Source organism: Fusarium musae, chromosome 7 (genome assembly GCF_019915245.1).
Source record: "Fusarium musae strain F31 chromosome 7, whole genome shotgun sequence".
NCBI classification, from domain to species: domain Eukaryota; kingdom Fungi; phylum Ascomycota; class Sordariomycetes; order Hypocreales; family Nectriaceae; genus Fusarium; species Fusarium musae.
The window spans coordinates 691480-710869 of record NC_058393.1 but is presented as its reverse complement, the minus strand read 5'-3'; the positions used below and the strand labels follow the sequence as shown (position 1 = coordinate 710869).

Genomic DNA, 19390 nt, shown 5'->3' with positions numbered 1-19390 from the left:
CAGACTGCGTTGAAACCCAAGACAGCCAAAGGGGGCGAAGCAGAGTTACACAACAGAACAAGGCTACCAGTGTAGAGACTCTGATACGTTAGATATGAGGCGGTCTGGAAGTAACAAGGGGATATTCATCAGGATGATGGGAAACTTTGGGAATGCTGGTGAAGTCGAGACCTGCACTTTGGGGAGGTGGTGTTGTATCGAGTATTGATTTTCGTCTCAGGAGGGTAGAAAGATATTCGAAAGTGTGTATGAAGCCTCGAAGAGTGACGAGAGAACTTTTTGTGATAATCAAGTTCCAGGGTGCTTGCTTTGGTGACGAGCCTCGAGTCCCAACAGTATCAACACCCAAGGTTTCGGCCTCGCAAGTAATTCGTCAGTCGATATTGGGTTGAGACGTCCCTAGGTGACACTGGACTCTGATAAACACTCATATAGTTCCTAGAATTCAAGAAAACGGTCTTTACAATGGTTTGAAAACCTGAGAGCAGCGTAGCTCAATGTGAAAGAGTGATTCTTTGGGGGCCGATGGGGAGAGAGCCACAAGAGGGAGGACACTCAACGTCAACCACCTCCTGAGTCAAATGAAACGTGTTGGCCTTTACCCATAGATCGAAAGAAGGGCCAGAGTGTCTGATGTGTTGTGCCAATTCAGTGAGCTGCGCCGCTTGTTGGTTTGATCGCGCCCAGTGCAAATGGACTCACCTGACAGAGGAAGATGTTGACGCCTTCACGGGAACTCCGAGAAAGTTGAGAAAGACCCCGAAGTGTTCCTTAGAAGGGAGAACTCAACTTGGATGATCTTGTTAGACATTGCGGAGCTGTTGAGACATGCCATCGATGTACTGAATACCTGAGGCCTGCAAGAAGTAATGACAATCACACACATATTCACCTGCACGCCCTTTATGCAGCCAACAGCATATGCGCATGAGTACAGAGAGGCGACCAACAACGTATTATCAGCATGTGTAGGTAGAATTATGAGCATTGGAGTTCGTTCATCGGGTCTATAATATTACTGTGTAGCAACACCCAGACTCATGGAGTGTCTGTGAATGATAAGTTTGGTTCTGATGATTGCCATATTGATATCAATGCTAAATGAACTGATAACATCTCTTTGTCTAACACAAGGTTTCTGCCCTGGAGTTAATAACGTCATTTTTGAGACATGGCCGACTTCGAGGCCATACGCAGGTGACCATACAGAAGACTGCATATGCACAAGGGTCACCCTTGCAGCAGCGCAAAAAGCCCTCGGTTGTGTACCCACGCACAATGGCACAATTTGCCTAATGGAACTCGTCCTCCATACATCCATCACACCATCACGACCAGAGCGGATACGGACCCGTCCATGGTGGGTATGACTTCTCCTATTAAGGATGGTGATGCCTCGGCGTCGACGAAGCACCGACCAACTGATACCAAGAATGAGATTCTCAACATTACCGACGTTAGAACCGATGCACACGTTGCAGCTACCTCTACTGGAAACAGAGATCAAGTCAACGGCAATCAAACTCATACGCAGACTCACAGCAACTCGCACAATACAGTGATCAACTTCAGTCTTATCGGTCTTTATATAGACTCTGCAGGCCTCTTGTGTACCCTGGGCCTGTCTGTACCACAACAGAGTTTGGGGGTTCCGGTTCCGGTTCCCCGATGGCAGGGCTTCTTGAGCTACAAACGTTTGGTCATCATGTCGGTATGCTTGGCATCAATCTGGCAGCTGTAAGTGAAGATTATTTATGTGAAGGCAAAGCCATACCTGGGCAATAGTCGATGCAATATTGTAGAGGAACAAGACCGCTGACATGAGGTACTTCATGAAGCTCCAGGCTCTTGGGTGTGCCACTCATGAGATGAGCACATACATATGCAGTGATGCATGGGGGTGGCTAAATCGCTCGACCATTCGTGCCGTGCCGTTATCGTCCGTGCTCTCGTCATGAGATCAGAGCAAGGTGTGTTGGCTGAGAACCTGAGACTGCTGTCTCCGAATACCCCTCACATGAAGACAAATGAGAAAGTCGGGGGACGGATGAGTGAAATCGCATCACTCAGGAAGCTTTGGATTATCGAAATCCTCTATAAGTATGAGGGAGGACTGAAATGAAAGGGAATTTGGGAGGATAAAAGTTAATTACTATTGTTTGTGTTTTTAGGGACGGATTGTTTGGCCTGTCTTCACTTTATCGTACATATTCTTATCACAAAACATTCACATCACGCATGTCTCACGAGGCACACCTTTGGCTGTCAGATCGATACCGCAGCTGAACAATCTATTGGTCATATATGATATTGAGGCCAGCCTGGAGCTCGCATACATCACACAGCCACTCCCATTTGATCTTCAGCTGAAGCCAGGAAGTCTTCGATTATGGCATGCAAGTCATCAAATGTCGCCTGTACTTTGACAGTCGCGGAATTGATCTCTATATCTATCCCTGAGCCTACTGACTTGTAGGATATGTGTGACCTGATTTGAGTCATTTCGTTGTCTCTTATCTCCTTGTGCGACTCATGCGTTTCATTGGCGCGGGTGCTGTGTTGATTGTAATGTGTGATTGGCACGATTGCGGTTATTCGTCGGAGCTACCATCGTTGTAATAAGCCTTCGAATTCCTTTCTTGATGGATGATATGAGTTGCTCCTGATGAAAGAAAAGCAAAGCACTCTTATTTTATACCATAGATAATAGATTATATGCATATTATCCGACTCACAACCACTTTGGGATTTCTGGGAACAAAACAAACATAAAGCTGTACGTACAAAGGAATTGTGATAAACAGACTATTTAGCTAAAGATCTACAAACAATATCCGTAACATGAGACTGAGATGGAAATGGCAACTAAGCAGCCTAACTAATAGACATTCGAGTGTAAGATGCCCTTGGAGTTGCTGCGGGAACAAGCCAGGAGCGGTTCCTCTCATCCCAATACTCTCTTTGCTGACGCATGGGGTTATATCGCCACCATCTGCCATCAGCTTCAAAGACGGGCCTTGGAAATGGATCCTGCTGACGTCGAAGAGTATCCAAAATCTGCCTGACAGCGAGCAGTGGCGTTGACTCGGACTCGAGGTAGTCGATTGCATGACCAGGAACCTGATCGGGGAGATTCCAGTTCAGGTTCTTCAGAACCAAGTAGCAAAAATGCTGACAGTTGTTGGCAACCATATGATATGTAGGATCACCGGGGTGTGAGCGTGAGTTGCCAGAAAAGAAAGCAGCATGGACTTCGTCCCCAGCTCGTTTCAATCTCGATGCTAATACGACAGCACCCGGGACGACGAAAGCTCGGAATCTAGACCGGGTTCTTGTAGGAGTAAAGCTTTCAAGATGGACAGTACAATTGACGACTCTCTGCCTGGTGTCCTTATTGACTCTAATATGGACAATTTTGCCCTCTGGGCTACCGTCGACGCTTGGAACAAAGAAAGCCCAGTGTTGGTCACAACCACCTCGAGGACCGGTGAACTGCAGGAGATGCAAGTTCCGTGAGGTAGTAGAACGGGAAGAGTCAGATGTAGACATTGATTCTATTTTGGTCTTATTCAGACAATATGTGATGGATAGAGTGCAAAAGTATCCAATTCGAAACAAAAGATTGTAGTATAAAGAGTAGATGCTTTATATGATGTGAAATGAGTAAACCAAGGAAGTATGAATAGCGTCTTCTGAGGCATTGAAATGCCGTTATATATCAAACCAGCTCTCCATCAACATGAAACAGTTTATAAATAGAATTTCATTGCTCTGCAAACCATATTGCGTCGTGCTCGTGGGAAGCCATCCACGCAAGCTTGTATCCTAAGCGCTGGAGTTTTGACCGTTGGTTGTGTTATACAGAAAGATGGAGGTTGTTTCAGGCTGACAATACCCCATGGGCCATTCAAAGCTCCACCCATGGAATCTGGTCACGTCGTATGATTTTTCGAGTGATGCGTATTCAATAATATGCCTCTCGGGTGTTCGAGACATTTGACTCAAGTTTTGCCTCTACAAGATTGACATCTCTGTTCGGTACGGGGACAAGTCTCCAATTGAGACCCCAAAAGAAATGTTATGCAGATGCAAGGCTAGTGAGTGGCACTATCTAATCAATCATTAGGGGGCCTCTTCATTGAGGATATCAGTTCTCACTTTCAACTTGCGTGCCGTCTAACGTTAGGCGCCCAGTTTAATTCTGGATGGCTGAACCAATCATTGCTCGCATATGTTTTTCCAGGTACCTGCGAGCGCTAAAAATGACTTGGCCAAGTAGTCGCGCGGCTAAATTCGGCTTATTCGGGGGCTGTGTTGATTCAGGTCAGGCCAGGCCTGAATCGCGTCGACCAACTTCCACTGTCTATCGGCAGACACAAGCCCGGATGCACATTCGATACTATAGGTGCGAGCTCACGAACCACCAAACAAATATTCTCACCTCAGCTCTCATATTTCTCAAACTCACTTTTTATTTCCTTATATGTTGTCTTAAACGCAAGACAACGATCAACATGTCCAGCACCACGGAAGCAGATCAAGATGAACAAATTGACTCGGAGCCTGAGAAGCAAGATAACTCGGATGACAAGTTGCCCAAGTATTTAAAATGTAGTTATCTTGATGCCGTTGTCGGCAAAGAGATACACAACTACTGGGGGAATCGAGTCTTGGAGCATACCAACTCCCATGGCGAAGTACTCGCGCTCAAAGTCAGCAACCCAGATGGCATAGACCGCGCTCAAGCCGACATGATGCATTATGCCGCCACGCACGGCGTATTAGCACCCAAGGTCCGTGGAGTCTATGATATTATCACCAGACGGCCTATTGCACGTGTTATGATCAGTGAGCGTGTTCCGGGAGAGCCACTTGTTGATGTCTGGCAGAACATGTCTGAAGCCGAGCAAACATCTGTCAAGGAGCAGCTGCGCGCTCAGATGAAACAAATGCGTACTTTGACACAGCCGTACATAGGCCGTATCGACAAACAGCCCACCCGCAATATATACAACACCACATTTGTTAGGCACTGTGGCCCCTTTGAAGACGAAGAGTCTTTTGATGAATGGTGCCTGGCAAGACTGTCAGGTGGAAGCCTTCAACGCTGGAAATGGAAGAGGGTTCTGGAGAAGCAACGACGTAAATCAACTGGACGTTTCGTTCTTACTCATGGCGACCTATCACCGCGCAATATCATGGTTGATGGAAGTACTATCACAGGGATAATCGACTGGGAGTTGAGCGGGTTTTATCCAGAGTATGTGGAATATGCGGTAGCCATAGGTCTCGGCCCAGGGATAGAAGAATGGTGGGTTCCCGTGTTGAAAGAAGTACTGGAACCGTGCTCAGCAGACCTAATAAAGTTTACGGAGCTGATAGAAGAGAGAATGGGGTCTTACTAGCTTATGTAAACCAAGGAACAGTTGTTATATTATGGATAAGCACAAAATCCTTATACCACTGCCAGTTCCACCTTATTCATTTGGTTTCTGAGCCCAGACAACCTTCTGCCGATAATAAGGATGCATAGTCCCCTGCCTCAACTCCCTTCTTAGCATCGAGATATACACCTGGACCTCCGCCCTAGTCCATCCCTCCACGGTATTCGCCATGAACAAAACGTAACCTTCAATATCCTGCTCAAGCGTAGCCTGAGCATATTTGCCAATTTCTTTCGTCTTGGGATCCCTTGGCCAACCTCCAATGGGAACCTACCGAGAGGATATGTAAGTGCAGGCCGAACGGCCGCTGAAAGAGATTTTCTTACCTTGAAGTCACGTTCCTCAATTTTAACAAAACCAGCCTTCTCCATAGCAGATCTCTGTACTCCATCTTCAACGATCGTAAAAGAACGACCGATCTTCTGACCACCCTCAACGAAGAACTTTCCCCATTGGTGCATGGCGCTCTTCTCGGTGATACTTCCGTCATCGCAGTCCATTCTAGAAAGAGCCTCGTGGCTTTCTATATAGCCACCTGGTTTGAGACATCTATATGCTTCTTTGAATAGCTGGTCCCAGTCTACGATACTGCCGACAAGCCAGCGGAAGTGGATGTAATCCTGCGAGTTAGGGGCGAACGTCCACTCTTGAGTGCAGTCTTCTATATCGCTACCAAAGTGTCAGATTTGCTGATGGGCATGGATAAATCTCTTACAATCGTAAGTTTGGAGGGATCCAGCCTGGCTGGATTGGTGACACATCGGTGCCTATGACTTGCGTGTCTGGAAAGCTATTCGCAAAATCGCTGTTGAAGTCAGTTGACTCCAACCATTTAGTCGTTTGATCGTAAATACCTACATAGCCCAGATACCTAGAGTAGAGTGTCATGTCAGCATGAGTATACCTGGAGTACAACTTTGGCGCGGTCTTGGTACAACTTAGCTCACTCGAGCAGTGATCAGTTCCGATCACAACCAAATCAACTAGTTCTCTGAGACTCACCGGTTCCTGTACCAATATCAATAGCATTCTATGAAAGTCAGCAGGGCACTCCATAGCTCACGACAGCAACGAACCTTGATATCCTTCGAGAGAGGCGCTAGGTACAGCGCACCGTCCAGAACCAGCGTCAAAACATGATGGCTACACACATTAGTACGCATATTTGAGCTTGCATCATAAAACACACTTAATATCCATCGATTCGTTTTGCTTCTCGTCATTCGTTCCCCTACATTCATTAATCGCGCACGTATCGTAGACTCTTCCAATAACTTACCAGTACTGCGCGTTGCCGATATCGTGGTGATATGTTCTGCCATTGATGTTTCTATACTCGAGGATACTTGAAGTAATTGATGCGGTCGACTCAGCATTATCATCTTCCAGAGCAGAATCTGTGTCGCCCAGCTCCTGACTTCTGATTAGCGGCGTTATCACGGTCTTCGATCTCGTATCATACTAACCTCAGCCACCTCTGCCCAATGCTCGGGAGGGAGAAGACCAGAGATATCCGTGGCTACCTGAGCTGGCTCAGAGTTATCCTGTGAAGTCATTTTCGACATGATATAATAGGGTGGCGAGGTAAGAAGAAGAGTACGACACATATCTGCGTTCTTTATCTCCTCTTCCACCATGAACCAACACGATCGAATTGACCTGCCACGCTTCGCATACCGGATATGGTCATGAAACGCGACAAAGTACGGCACAGTAAAAGTATACTGGGCCCAGTCCTATCAGCTCCTTTGATGAAGTTGTAGTGCATAATAATTGGGTATACTACCCCTACAAGGACATGCTATTCTGGGTGGTCAACCCCACAATTGTTCGAATAGAGAGTTGTTCAATTATTACCTCCGCTGTGGTATCGAGTAAGAAAGAGAAGATCGCGTGAGAATAACGAGAAACTGTGGACTCAAGGAGTCTTTAGCATCACCCTACAGAGTCGATACTGGAGGCATAAGGATCGCGCCCTTTTTAAACCGTAGGAGCTGCCAATAGAGGTCGTCACAACAACAGATATAGTAGTCCAACGAGGAACATACCGAAATTGAGTAGGATCTCTCCACCAAAGTAACCCAAGAACTCGCCTTGCAATCGCGTCTGACATGAGGTTCAGCCTTAAAGATCGTCGACCTAATCTGACAACGCCACGTGTTTCATCTGCAGCCCATTCAGCTACCCCTCTATTCAAGATCACGTCAATCCATGAAGAATAACACGAGAGGGGTTTAAAAACAATAAATCAACTGCTATGCCTATAACAAGCAAACCTCAGGCCAGGCAGTATTTATGGCTGATCTACTATATTAAAAGATAGGGTAGCCCTAATCAGTCTAGCTTACCTAATAAGGATTAGCGCTCCTTTTATATATATATAGTATAGCTTCCCTTATTATATAAGAAAAATTAAGGCTCTTTTAACCCTTATATATACCCCTTTACTATATATATTACAGTTATAAGCCTAGGTAGGTATAAGACCTAGTAACTTTACTATATTACTTAATATATATTTATTTATCTTATTTTATAAAACTAATATCCTTAAAAGGATTATTAAGCTTATAAAATATAACTATTAATAAATAAAGCACTTTATATACTTTTACTTATATAATCCTTTATAATCTAGATAACTAGATTCTATAAATTTAGAAGATTAAATTATAAGCTAAAGTATATAAAGTATAGCTATAAATTAACCCTAAGTATACTAATAAAGCTTCTAATAAGCTATAAGAACCTCTAGTTAAAGACTTTAATACTTTTATTAAAAGAAAGCTTATAAAGTATAAGATTAAAGTAATTACTATTAAAATTAGAGAAAAACTGCCTTTTAAACTTTTTATAAATAATCTAAAGATCTTTTATAAAATATCTTTTTTAAGATTATAATATATTTAAAGATAATATAAGTAATATACTAATAAATACTTATAAATCCTAGCTTATATTATAAAAAGTATTAACTCTAGTATCTTATCTTTTATATTTACTTAAGTTAAAGAAAATTACCTAAAAGGCTATATAATTTACTAGCTACTTTAAGGCCTAAAAGAGGATTTAGTATTAAGTATAATAACTATAATTAAGGAGATTACTTAAAAATATCTTAAAGTCTTTAATAATACTTTTAAAGCTTAATAAAGCCTTAAATAGTAGTTACTATAATAGTAAAAAGCTTATATATAAGCTAGACTTTATTATATCCTTAAGATCTTAAAAAACCTAAAAGTTAATTACTTTTTAAAAGCAATTAAGAAAAGGATAGCCTTTTTATAGGCAGAAACTAAATAAAATATACTCCTTAAAAAAAAGAAAACTAATAAAGAAACCTCTTTTATAAAACTAGCTAGTAAACTATATATAGTTATTAAAAGAAACCTATTTAATAAAAGCTATTTAATTTATATAACCTTTAATAATTATATAAATAAGCTAAAGAAGTATAATAACTGCCTTTATAAGTAAAATAACTATTAGTAAAAGGCTAAAAAATATACCCTCTTTATTTATATAGTTACTAATATAGCCCTTTATTATATTAAAAAACCTTTTAATAATAAGCTTAAGTAAATCTATAAAAAGCTTAATAAGCCCTTTTAGAAATAGCTTAAGCTAAAAGTTATAAAAAATAGTAATAAAAAAAGCTTATAAAATTAAAGAAACTAGGGTTTATTTACTTATCTTAGTAACCTAATAAACTTTATCTTATTACCTAATATCTTAACTAAAGCTAAGTATAATATATAGCTTTATACTATTTATAAAAAACCCCTTTACTTACTTATATAAAGTACCTTATTAAATACCTATAGTATTACTTACTTAATAAATATAATAGCCTTATTTAAAAAAGGTTCTTTTATTTTAATAAATAGTAACTATATAGAAATAGGGGATATAAGCTTCTTAATCTTAAAAAAAAGGACTAAAGTAATTTAAAAGATCCTAAATAGCTTAGTAAAAGTAAGAACTTAGTTACTTACCTTTAATAATATTATTATTATTAAAGGATTCTATATAAATATTATATTAAAAGCCTTTCTATAATTATTAAGAGTATAATATTTAGAGTTTAACTGCTCTTTAAGATAAAAAAACCCTTTAAAAAGTATAATCCTTTTATAACTATAATATAAGTATAATATTTTAGTACTTTAATTTAAGCCTATTTTAGCTTATTTATCTATTAACTACCTAATACTTAAAAGTATAATTTTAATTAGTAATAAAGTAGTTTTTTAATATAATAAAGTAAATATAATATATTTCTTTACTTTTAAAGTAAAGAAACTATTAAAAGATAAAAGGAAGGCCTATAATAGTAATAGTACCTTATAGTATATAAGATTAAGGCACTTAGGAAAAGAAGCGCTTAAAAAGCTTATAAATAGGGGAAAAAATATATAAATTACTAAAATAGTATATATTAACTATAAAACCTATACTTAAATATATATAATATAAGTTATTAGTTATTACCTATTAAAAAATTACTTTTTAAGACCTTTTTAAAAAATTTATTAAAACCTTTAAAAATATAAAATAAGGTATAATAGCTTAAATTACCTATTAATAATAAAAGATAAATTTAGTAGCTAGCTATATACTATTTTACTAAAAAGTAAGAAAAGATTAATAGTCTTTAATATACTATTTTAGTTTAAATATTAAATAAAATGCTAGTTTAGATTAGTTATTTATAAAATATATAATAATAATAAGCTTACTATAATCTATATATTAAGTAATACTAACTTCTTATAATAAGTATAATTTAAAAGTATAAATATAAAGCTTATACTACTTTATATAAAAGAACTTAATAGTAAGGCAGAATAAGTAAAAAAAGAAGTATTAGAAAAATTAAATATAATACTTAATAAAATATAGCTACCTTATTCCTTATAGCTAGAGAGTATATAAACTGCTACTTTCTTACTTAATATAAGCCTAAAAATAATTAAAAGATAGTAAACTCTTATAAAGGTATTATAAAATTAGTTTAAATATAAAGCGCTATTATAAATAAGAAAGTATATAGTAAACCTTAGACCTAATTAAAGTAATATATAAGCCTATAGCTACTAAGCTTATTTATTAAATTAAGATAAGGAAGCTAAAATATATAAAAAGGCATTTAAAATAAGCCTTAAAGGTTATATTAAGTATTTAATAAGCTATATAATATATAATATATATTAAATATAAATACTTTAGCTTAAAAAAGTAGTAATTACTTAAAATATTAAGTTTAATAAGTATATCTTCTATTAACTAGAGAAAGAGTATATAAAAAAGCTTTTAAAAAGGGTATTTAAAGTATAAATCCTTAACCTAGAAGAAGATAATAATAAAATTAACTTATTAAATAGACTTATTTAAGTTATATATTCTAAAGGTCTAAACTTAAAGGTAAAAGTAATTAAAGAAAGTATAGCTACTTTTATAAAAAATATTAATAAGTACTAAAACTAATATATACTAATTTAAATTATTAATAGACTTTAGACCCTAGAAATAATATTAAAGTTAAGTAAGCCTAAAGCTAAAGGAAATAATAGAAATATTATAAATACTAATATAATAGCTAAAAGCTTTATAATAACTAAAGTAAGTAAGTTACTAAATATATAACTATAGACTAAGTTAAAAGCCCTTAAAGGTATATAAAAAGCACTATAAAGCCTAGAGTTATTACTATAATTACTAAAAATATTAATAAATAATATAATTATTATAGCTAGTTATAAAAAAAAGGATATACCTATATTACTTTTTTAATAATCTAAAAATAATAAAATAAATAATTAAAGTAATAATTAAAAATAGTAAATATAAAACCTAGTAGTAAAGCTTAATAAAGCACTATAACTAGTAATATATAATAATTAAAGTAGCTAAAATATAATACTATTACTACTATTCTTATAAAAAGCTCTTATATCCTAAATTAAAATAATAATATACTTAAGATTAAAAATAATAGCTTAAGTATAGTAACCTATAATATAAAATAATTAAAGTATAATAACTATAAGTCTAACTACCTATTTATACTTATAATAGGTATTTTACAGTTTCTTTATAACTAATTACTATAAAAATACCTAAAAGCCTAATAATAGCACTAAAATAGCCTTCTTCTTCTTTATAAGTATAATATATACCTATTAGTATATATATTAAGTATTTAGACTAGCTATTTATATTATATTAAAGCTAAAAACCTTAGAAAGAAATCTCTATAAAGATAACCTTTTACCTCTACTAGTAATATATAAAAAGTAATAAAATTATATATTAAGTAATTAATTTTAACTAGTAAAGTAAGTAGAAGTTAATAAGCTATACTTAAAGTATATATAAAGGCAGATCTAATAATTAATAGCTTAATTAAAAATACTACTTCTAAAATAAGTTTATATTTATAAATTTAATAAAAATAGTTACCTTAAGAAATATAAAATATATATTTATATAAAAGGTAACTTATAACCTATAATTATAATAGAAAATATATATATAGCTACTTTTATAGTATACTCTTTTTACTTAATTATAGCCCTAGCTACCTAATTTAACTTAAAAATTATATAATTAGATATAATAAATACCTTTATTAATACTAAATATAGTAAGTATAATATACTAGTTATATATAAGCTTCTTTTAGGATTTAAAGTTACTAAAATATATATAAAGCTTAATTATATATTATATAGCTTTAAGGACTTACCTTAATTATAGTTTAAGACCTTTATAGTAATACTTAAAAAACTAAGTCTTAAAGCTAGTAAAAAAAAGCCTTACCTCTATTACTTTATAAAGTAAAATATTTTCTTAGTCTTTTTTATAAATAATATTCTTATCTTATATTACAGAAATACCTTATTATAAGCTTTACTTATAGTAAATAGCCTTAAAAAAAGATTTAAGTTTAATAAAAAAAGTAATATAAAGTAGTTTCTTAATATAAAAATAGTTTATAACTATTAAGTATAAAAGATCTACCTTAACTATAATTCCTATATTAAAAAGATCTATATATAATTTAAAATATATAATAAGGTCTTTTAACCTTTAATACTAATCCTAATTACCCCTTTTTATTAAAACCTAAGCTAAGCTACTAAAAGAGAGGTACTTTTATATTAAAAAAAGATTAGATTAATTCTTTATATAATAATTATAATATACCCTAATATAGCCTTTATAGCTTCTTTCTTATTAAGATACTTTATAAACCCTTTAAAAAAGTATTATAAAGCTATTAATTAAATACTATACTATTTATATTTAATAAAGTAATTTATACTTTAATATAAAAGTAATAATAAGCTTTAAATACTATAAATAGCTAATAATATATCTTTTATAAATAATAAAAGTATAAGAAGGTCTTTATAAGACTATTTAATTACTTTCTTTAAAAGACTAATTATTTAAAAGGCCTTTTATTAAGCTATAGTTACTACCTCTATAATAAAAGCAGAGCTACTCTCTTTAGTCTAAATAGCTAAGGAATTAATAGCTTTTAAATACCTTTTTAAAAAAATATACTTTAATTTAAAAGCCCCTTAAAATATATATTATAATAATTAATAAACTATATATTTAGTTATATTAAAGAGTATATAAATAAATACTTATTTATATTATATTAATATCTATAACCTTTAGCTAAAATAAGAATACTAAAAGGGATTATTTAAAATTACCTATCTCCCTATAAAGAATATACTTATAGATAAACTTATAAAAGCCTTATTAAAGTAATACTTTAAGTACTTTAAAGCCCTTTTAAATATAATAAAAATTAAAATTATAAAAAATTAAGTATAATAATAAATAAATAAATATAATTTCTTTTACTTATATAATAAAACTTAAATTATATACTATACTATTACCTTATAATATTATTATACTCTATTACCTAGAAATTACTAATACTTATTAAATCTTAAAAGCTTAAATAAAGTAATAAATAGAACCTAAAAATAATAGCTATAACTTATATTACTTAAGCTTAAAGTAAAGTACTAAGTATATAAATAAGCTTATAAGTAGCTTCTTTTTAATTAGCTAAAGACTTACCTTAAGGCTAGGTACTAGTATTAACTTTAGCTAAACCTTACTTTAACTCCTAAGCTAATACTTTATTAATTATATAAAAAGGCTTTTTAGCCTAATTATAAGTAAAAAAAAATCCTATAATATCTTTATTATATAAAAAATCTAAAGTAAAATATAATATAATATAAATATTAAAGATTACCTATAATAAAAGTTAATTAAATATAAAAGTAATAAAAATATATAATATAAAATTTATAATTTCTTTATTATTTTAAAGATTTTTCTTTAAGATATATATAAAAAGTTTAATTATATTAAGACTATTTTAAAGTTAATTAATTACTAGAATTAATTATTATAAAGTATATATATAAAATTATAAATATAACTACTACTTTTATAAAAAGTATAGTATTTTATATAATAATCTAAATTAACCTTATAATACTTAAGTTTACTTTTACTAATAATATAAAAGTAAATATAACTAAAGTAAAGGAGCTTATAATAATTATTAATAAAGACTATAATAAAAAGTAAATTAAATTTAATAATCTTTAAATAATTATTATAATTATAAAAAGGAAAACTATTTTCTTTTTAATTTAAATAATTAGCTTTATAAAGATTATTTTATATAAATTAAAGTATATTAAAAGGTAAAAAGGAAAAATAAGCTTACCTAAACCTATTATCTAATATAATAATAAATAAGCTTCTTTTTCTTAAGTATAGCTAAAGTAAAGGATAGAGATAGTAAAAAGAGAGGGAGTAAAGTAAAGTATTTACCTTTAAGCTAAGTAAGCCTACTCCTTTTATTAACTAATACTATAGCTATAGTAAATAACTTACCTTTATAAAAAGCTTAAAAGCTATTATAGGTTTTTACCTAATATTAATTAAATTAAATATAAAGTATAAGAAAGAGTATTATATAATAAAAAGGAGTATAAAAAAAAGGGTTATAGGCTAAAAAAAGTATTAAAAAATAAAAGTTAAAATACTTAAAAACTATATTAAGAAATAACTTACTATTTTAATAAAAAGATAAAAAAAAAAGGTCTTATTTTATAAAATAAAAGGAAAGTATTTATACTTTTTTAAAAGTAATTTAAAGGCTAAAAGGGTTTTTATAATTATTTTTTATTATTAAGTATTATAATAGTACTTTTAATATTTACTTTATATTTTACTATATATAATATAATTACTTAAAGCCTTTTCTAAATATTATAGCTTTAATTAAAGGGTATATTAAAAAATAAAGTAGCTTTAATTAATTTAGCTTACTTAATAAGGATTAGCGCTCCTCTTATATATATATAGTATAGCTTCCCCTATTATATAAGAGAAATCAAGGCTCTTTTAACCCTTATATATGCCCCTCTGCTATGCGTGCCACACACTATCTATCGGGGCCAGCGTCCTGGCCTTCATTGGCCTCGCCGATCGCATAATTCGCACATGCAAACACTACATCGAGGCTATTGAAGATGCACCGAAAGACATCCAGATAATATTGGGCGAGGCGACCTCTCTAAGAGCTATCATCGACAGCATTGGCGAATCAAGCGCGACAAGTCTCGTGCCGAACCTTCATAAACAAAATGGACCTATCAAGTCTTGCCATAACTGTCTTGCCTCACTAGAGGCTCTTCTGCCACCAACTATGGGCCAATCTCAGGCAGGCAAGCGACATAAGCTGACGTTGGTTGATCTCGCATGGCCTCTGAAGCAATCGAAAGTCAGGAAGCTGTTGGCAGAGATATCACACCATAAAGCTACTTTACTGTTAGCAATGTCTGGTGACATGAGGTAGGTCTAAAGTTGCTTTGGTGGAGTCGAGGCTAACGAAGTCTATCTAGTCGAGACCTAAAGGAAATCAGAGCAGGGATTGAAAAGTTACAAGGCACAATCTCAGGTCGGTGATTTCAGCTGATGTCCAGAATAAACTGACATAATAAAAGAGTCTGAGACTCGGGAGATCATCAGATGGCTTGAGCGAACAAACCCATCGTCTCTTCACAACCTAGCCTTCAGCAAACACGAGCCTTTGACAACTGCGTGGGTCACCAATTCTTCCCAGTGGAAGGATTGGGTCTCATTGGAATCTGAGACCAGACTCATGTGGATATATGGGCTGCCTGGTGCTGGAAAAACAGTTCTAGCATCATATGTTATCAAAGAGCTCGAGAAATTATGTGAACCTGCCAACGGTAGTGTCTGTAGCTACTACTATTGTCACTATTCACATAATCAGGACGAAACGGTGCCATTCCTGAGCTGGGTCATTGGCCAGGTATGTCGACAAATTAACTGGATACCGCCTGAGCTGAAACGGCTCCATGACCGTGGCTGCGAGCCTACAAGCGCGGACTTGGAACAGGTTCTGGAAATAACATTGCAGAAGCTCGACAGTCTCTACATCGTCATCGACGCAGTTGATGAAAGTACTCCTCGAGAGGAGCTCCTGTCATTGATTGAGACGATGACAGTCGATGAGCGGTTTGAAAAGATTAGGATACTCGCAACCAGCCGGCAATACTTTGACATAGAACAGTCTTTGGGTGAGATATCAGAAACCATATCAATGTCAAATACAATGGTAGACGCTGATATTAGACGGTTTGTACACGCTCGACTACGGTCAAGCCATCGACTGAAGCGATGGCACGACCGATTTGATGAGATTGAGGACATACTTGCCGCCATGGCACAGGGAATGTAGGAGTTCCCCTTTTAAAACATATCATTCATTCAGCTGTACTAACTTGATAATACAAGGTTTCGGTGGGCTGAATGTCAAATTCAAGCCATAGAGCAACTTCGCGACCAATCGAAACTCCCGCAACTCCTATCCAACCTCCCCAAAGATCTGAGCGAAACTTACGTCAGGATCTTCGAAGCAATACCTGAAGACGATAGGCCGCTATTTCGTAGTATTCTCACTTGGATCATAGGCCATTCGCAAGCTGCTTGGATGTATCACGTTGGCGTGAATGCGAATCTGCTCCTTTCCGCAGTGACAAATGAGCATTTCGGATCTGAAGCCAAAGGCCAGAAGTCTATCATTGACCTCGAGTATTTGAAAGAGATATGCGGTTGCCTTATCACGGTTCGATATGTTTCTGGGGATATCTTTGATAACTGGACTGGGGAATCTCCAAGATTACAGACGAGAGAAGCTATTGACGGTGAGGATCTTTATGTCTCTCTCGCTCACTACACAGTACTGGAGTTTCTGGTATCACCGCATGTCTTTCAACCAAATTGCGCATTCTTCACCATGTCTCTGGAGCTCGTTCGCTTGAAATTTGCAAAGAGTGTTTTGAGACAAGCCCTAGAGGCTGATCCAAAGGGGACAAGCACTGATTGGATTCACGACCGTGAAGCATATTGCCTCACCCTTGGCTGCGCCTTGGATATGTATGAGATCCTAGCAGATTCCGATCTTCCAGATCTCTTATTGCGGTACATGAATCCCTGTGCCCCGCATTATGCGCGCTTCGAAGCTATCCAGTCCCAGATTGTCCAAAGTGATCAAGACTCTCGATGTTACTTCCTACGACACATCCCAGCTCGAGTCCAATGGGCTACTACGGAGAATGAGATTGTCGGATTAAGTATAGCGCTGATGAATATTCTTTTGCTTCAGCATCAGTCGATTCAACGGGAGCTTATGCCGCTGATCAGAAGACTACTTTCTGGAATACATATACAAGAGCTTCTGAATGCGACAGTGACAGCTACCTTTCTTGATGAAGTATATGAAGTAGATGAAAATGGGAACCAGTTATGTGCGAATGTATTGCATGGAATGGTCTGGGAGATAGTACAGTGGCGGCATATCTTTCTTGATGATAAGGAGCTTTCTGAGTCTTTTGATATGCTATGGCGCCATTTGGGATAAACAAGAGACTGGAACCATATATTTAAGACAGAAATGAATATAAGACTACTCAGGGGGACAGATACTAAAACTCATGAGAGTCAGAGGAACAGCCAACTTTTGAAAAAAGATTTGGATGAAAGTGATAACCGTTTATAAGGGAACATGCTAGATGGAACTGTCTGGGGAATGTGACATGAGCCAGCCTTTCTTGACTATGAGGAGCTTTTGGAACCTTTGATAGGTTGTGACACCAATTGAGTTAGATAAGAACTATAGTCACTTGTATGGCATATTCACGCATTCATGTTGTGATTGTATTGGCCTTTAATGATACGACAGCATTTAGAGAGTGACTCGTCATGTTTCCGCACACGTGACATGTCACATGCGCTAGAGGAATTGGTTCCGCGCCATGATAAGACCAATTTTTCGACTTGTGACTCGGAGCAAAATCGCTGAACGACCAAGTCCCTTTATCAAAATGAATTTCTTCAACCCATTTTCCCGACCAGGAGCTCAATGGACATTTGTAGGCCATACATCATCATTTCCAGATGTAGACGATGATGCAGGCAACTTAGCAAAACACCGGTTGTGTAACGGAAAATCAATACCAGGCTGCAGAGCATTTCACATACCAAAGGAAGATGTCCCTTCGGCAAAAGAAGTTCCCGTTGGAGATGATTCTACGTTGGAGTCATTTATGGATCAGGTGCTTGTGTTTCAGTACAAAGGCAAATTTCATGCAATCGACCATGTGAGCAATGTCTATTAAAGAAATTGTTTGCAGGGGCTAACAGGGGTAGTCATGTCCGCATAGTCAATACCCTCTTTCGAAAGGGACGCCATTTGATATTGAAGACTTTGGCGTTGTGCTTAGTGCTGGAGTGTCGTGTCCGAACCATGGTTGGTCGTTTGATTTGTTTACTGGCATGTCAGATCGGGGGAGCTACAGACTCAAGACTTGGGAGGTAGAGATTAGGGATATCAAAGAAACGGAGGACAATGATACAAAAGAGAAGAACGGCTTGAGCAAGGATAAAGAGGTTTGGGTGAGGAGGAAGCAAAGGATTGGTTGAAGCGATATCGGTGGGGGTTCGCCTGGCAAATGCAGACTGGCAGATGCATATCACGAAAGGGGACAAGCGAGGATACACGCACGACGAATCATCGACGATTGTCTCCGAAACTAGTCGCGGCTGATCATTCGGCACTTGACAAGTCTGAGCCACCATCCGATACAAGCCAAAGACAGGCCTGGCGTGGCACTTTATTCCCCGATCACAAAATACAATTGCCGTACAGAAGCATTGCTCCATTCTCCCAGGAGCCATGCACAGGGTATGTACTTCAACGCTGTCCAGCCAGCCCAACTACGATATCAGAGTCGGGCGAGTTGGAAATTCCTAGAGCTCTACGATGAGACGACACGGATGATAGTATGAGATACCAGTCTAGGATTTATCGAGGGCGGAGTTTGCGGCAGGCTGTCTTCAGCACTTCATTGGAAGGCCGAGGGATCCCAGAAAAGCCAAGACACCGGCTTGTCAAGCTTGATGGCGACAGTGAGCGTGATAAGCGGACAACCCGAAGATATACGGATAACCCGACCATGAATGGATAGCCCGCAAAACAGCGGATGGCTCGGGAGTGAAAGATTAGGACTCTGATAGCATTGATGAGCACTGGACTACTGACTGTGTGAATGCGACTTCTTTTCTGGTCCCTTGCCCTGCTATACCTTTGTAGAACGGACAGCGATGGCCATGAGGGTTAGTTATTATGAAGATCATGGACAGCTATAATGTGACACAGGCACCAACCTCGGGTCATCGAATAGACACATGCTATATCAGATCATCCAGCTTCGTCATGGTATCCCTCCGAAGCTTAACTCCACGAATTCAATCTGTCTTAATCTAGCTAATAACTTCTGGCATGTCAAATCTAAATGCAACATTCC

The 19390-nt window shown here is 35.8% G+C and overlaps 4 protein-coding genes across 4 annotated transcripts; 2 read left to right on the top strand and 2 right to left on the bottom strand.

The window, feature by feature from the left end:
• Positions 1-2874: 2874 nt before the first annotated feature.
• J7337_009410 (uncharacterized protein) lies at positions 2875-3549 on the bottom strand (the record flags this gene model as incomplete). The annotated part of the gene is made up of 1 exon (XM_044827008.1): positions 2875-3549. One exon carries the CDS (start codon positions 3547-3549, stop codon positions 2875-2877), a length of 675 nt encoding a protein of 224 aa, XP_044677602.1.
• A 965-nt stretch (positions 3550-4514) lies between these two features.
• Positions 4515-5405, top strand: J7337_009409 (uncharacterized protein; the record flags this gene model as incomplete). The annotated part of the gene is made up of 1 exon (XM_044827007.1): positions 4515-5405. One exon carries the CDS (start codon positions 4515-4517, stop codon positions 5403-5405), a length of 891 nt encoding a protein of 296 aa, XP_044677601.1.
• A 72-nt stretch (positions 5406-5477) lies between these two features.
• Positions 5478-7009, bottom strand: J7337_009408 (uncharacterized protein; the record flags this gene model as incomplete). The annotated part of the gene is made up of 6 exons (XM_044827006.1): positions 5478-5714; positions 5771-6105; positions 6447-6474; positions 6521-6587; positions 6724-6857; positions 6911-7009. The coding sequence occupies 6 exons, from the start codon at positions 7007-7009 to the stop codon at positions 5478-5480; spliced, it is 900 nt and encodes a 299-aa protein (XP_044677600.1).
• Positions 7010-15660: 8651 nt separating this feature from the next.
• J7337_009407 (uncharacterized protein) lies at positions 15661-16263 on the top strand (the record flags this gene model as incomplete). Its single annotated transcript, XM_044827005.1, has 2 exons — positions 15661-15756; positions 15796-16263. The coding sequence occupies 2 exons, from the start codon at positions 15661-15663 to the stop codon at positions 16261-16263; spliced, it is 564 nt and encodes a 187-aa protein (XP_044677599.1).
• Positions 16264-19390: the final 3127 nt, after the last annotated feature.